At 43.9% G+C, this 2,865-nt stretch overlaps 1 protein-coding gene across 1 annotated transcript; it reads left to right on the forward strand.

The window, feature by feature from the left end:
• Positions 1-255: 255 nt before the first annotated feature.
• LOC119347242 (cysteine-rich receptor-like protein kinase 10) lies at positions 256-2,853 on the forward strand (the record flags this gene model as incomplete). The annotated part of the gene is made up of 6 exons (XM_037616104.1): positions 256-1,048; positions 1,406-1,548; positions 1,735-1,795; positions 2,153-2,393; positions 2,487-2,637; positions 2,719-2,853. Coding segments are annotated over exons 1-6 (1,524 nt in total), but the record flags the coding sequence as incomplete, so codon positions are not given.
• Between the last annotated feature and the right edge of the window lie 12 nt (positions 2,854-2,865).

Genomic DNA, 2,865 nt, shown 5'->3' on the forward strand with positions numbered 1-2,865 from the left:
AAAAACATTTATACTTGGTGAGACTGGAACCATATAGTATAAGGTACTACCTGTTAACTAGAAACAACTGAAATAACAAGACCCAGTCTGCATTAATGGACGCAAAGGCCGAGATTTATATATCCTCCTTTTCAAGAAGGAAAACCTGAACAAAGTTTCTTGTCCAAGAAATTGACTGTGAGCTGCAAATATATAAAGGCACCGAGTTGATAGTCTGGCAGAAGAAGAACAAGAAGCAGCCTAGCCAGTCGGGCCATGGCCACCGTCGGCGTCGTCCTCCTGCTCCTCCTACTTGCACCGTTCCTCGCGGCCGCCGATATGTTGTGCGACAACCTTAAGGCCGCCTTGGTCACCCTCCCAAATAACACCTCCTCCTCCCCGGTACGCTTCGCCACTGCCGCCTTCGGCCGAGCCCCCGACATCGTCTACGCATTCACGATCTGCCGCGGCGACATCGTCGGCGTCATCTCCAACCAGTCCTACTGCCGCGAGTGCGTCAGCAACATGACTGACAAGGTGTTGAACGCTGCGCCGCAGCAGTGCTACAACGGCACCTACCACGACTACGGTGACCGCTGTATCCTCGTCTACTCCACAGACGACATCATCGCGCCGCCGTCTGGCGAAAACGGCGGCGATGACACGCCAGTCAAGAGATGGAACGACAAGAACGTCACCGGCCATGCCGATGAGGTCCGCCTCATCACCGGCCTCATCCGTGAGCTTCTGGTGCAGACGGTGGAGAAGGCGGCCAGCGCGGCGCCGATGCGATTTGCCACAGGCATCATGGACAGCGGCACGACCTTCCCGATGGTGCGCTCCTTGGCGCAGTGCAGACCAGACGCATCCACCGTCGACTGCTTGGCGTGCCTGCGTCGTCTCCTCGGCGTGGTCAACGCCACCATGTCCCTACGCATGGGAGCACAGATCAACGCCATACGGTGTTATTTCAGGTACGAGGCGTATCGGTTCTATGGCGGTGAAGCGACTCTGCGCCTCACGCCACCGCCGGCGCCGTCGCTAGCTCCGACTCCGGCAAAACGCAAGAGTATGTCCCCGTGGTTGCTAGTGATTTCTGCCTACATGATCATAAGAGAGATTATGAGTCAAAGCTAACATTATCATGTTAGGGAGTATGAGCAAACTGTGGGCAATTCCCATAGTTATAGTTCCTATAGCGGCAGCAGCATTTCTGTGCTTCATCTTTTGCTCCCGTCGGATTACAAGGAAAAGAAGAGGTATTATATAGTTATTGCTTATTAGTTACTGAAACAATTTCCACTATACTATTGTTTAAATTAGAATGTCACTGTTAATTACTTCAATGTCAATGTGGCTTTGGCATCTATCATTACTTCAAGAGAGATTAATTCAGAGTTCTCAACCATATACTACTCAAACTCAGGTAAAGCGGGAGAGGAAGAACTAGGATGGCAAGGGAAGAATTCAGAGTTCTCCATGTTTGAGTTTGAACAGGTACTAGTGGCCACAAATAATTTTTCAGAAGAAAACAAACTTGGAGAATGTGGCTTTGGCACTGTCTACAAGGTAATTCTAGTATGTGTATATATTTGCCAAATTAACATGATTGCATAAATTAGAACTATTATTATATGACTGACACATATAATTCATGAGGCAGAGGCAACGTTCCTGTTACCAACCTAACTGATAATTCGTAACTGGGAGTGGTGTACTGAGACAGACTAGCATTTTGAATATATTTTTTCCCAGGGCCAGTTACCCGAGGGATCAGAGATAGCACTTAAGAGACTTGCTCCACATTCGGGTCAAGGTTTCACAGAGTTCAAAAATGAAGTCCAGCTCATAGCCAAACTCAAGCATAGGAATTTGGTTAGGCTCTTAGGTTGTTGCTCTCATGAAGACGAGAAAATATTGGTCTATGAATATTTGTCAAACAAAAGCTTGGCTTCCTTCATCTTTGGTATGCATTTGGAGTTTTAATTTAGATTAAATATTGTCTGTTGACACACAAAAATGACTAAAAATACGATTGTGTTTCTGTTTGCCCCCATGATTATAGTTCCAGTCCCTAGATAACAGAGATGCATTTCAATTTCTTAGAGTACAACTCTTTGTCATTTTTCATATCTTTTTTCCCTTGTAATACTAATATCTAATTGATTTGCAGATGAAAATAAAAGAGCTTTGCTAGATTGGTCCACACTTTTAGCAATAATTCAAGGAATAGCTCATGGACTTCTTTACCTACATAAGCACTCCCAATTGCGCGTCATACATCGAGATCTTAAACCGAGCAACATTCTCTTGGATAGCGAAATGAATCCAAAAATTTCAGACTTTGGGCTAGCAAAAATATTCAACTCAAATAGCAGTGAACAAAACACTACAAGAAGAGTGTTCGGTACATAGTAAGTTTCCAAGGAATAAATCCACTCATGAATATTTATATTAGAATTCAACTATATACAATAACCTTTTATATGTATTATTTAACATTTTAGCGGCTACATGCCCCCTGAGTATGCTTCAGAAGGCATCTTCTCTATTAAATCCGATGTCTTCAGCTTTGGTGTTGTTATTTTTGAGATCATTAGTGGAAAACGGAATTCTGGTAGCCGACAATGTGGAGATTTCATCAATCTCCTTGGATATGTGAGCAAATAAACCCAAACTTAATCATGTGATATATTTATTCAATATATAACCTTCATTATGTGATGAATTTGCAAATAGGCATGGCAATTATGGAAAGAGGGAAGGTTGATTGATCTCGCTGATGCATCATTGGTTTCCAAGAGTAACCCAATAGAGATGATGAGATGCATTAACATAGCATTGTTGTGTGTACAAGATAATGCATCTGATAGACCAACCATGGCC

This window comes from Triticum dicoccoides, unplaced genomic scaffold (assembly GCF_002162155.2).
Source record: "Triticum dicoccoides isolate Atlit2015 ecotype Zavitan unplaced genomic scaffold, WEW_v2.0 scaffold61248, whole genome shotgun sequence".
Classification (NCBI taxonomy): Eukaryota; Viridiplantae; Streptophyta; class Magnoliopsida; order Poales; family Poaceae; genus Triticum; species Triticum dicoccoides.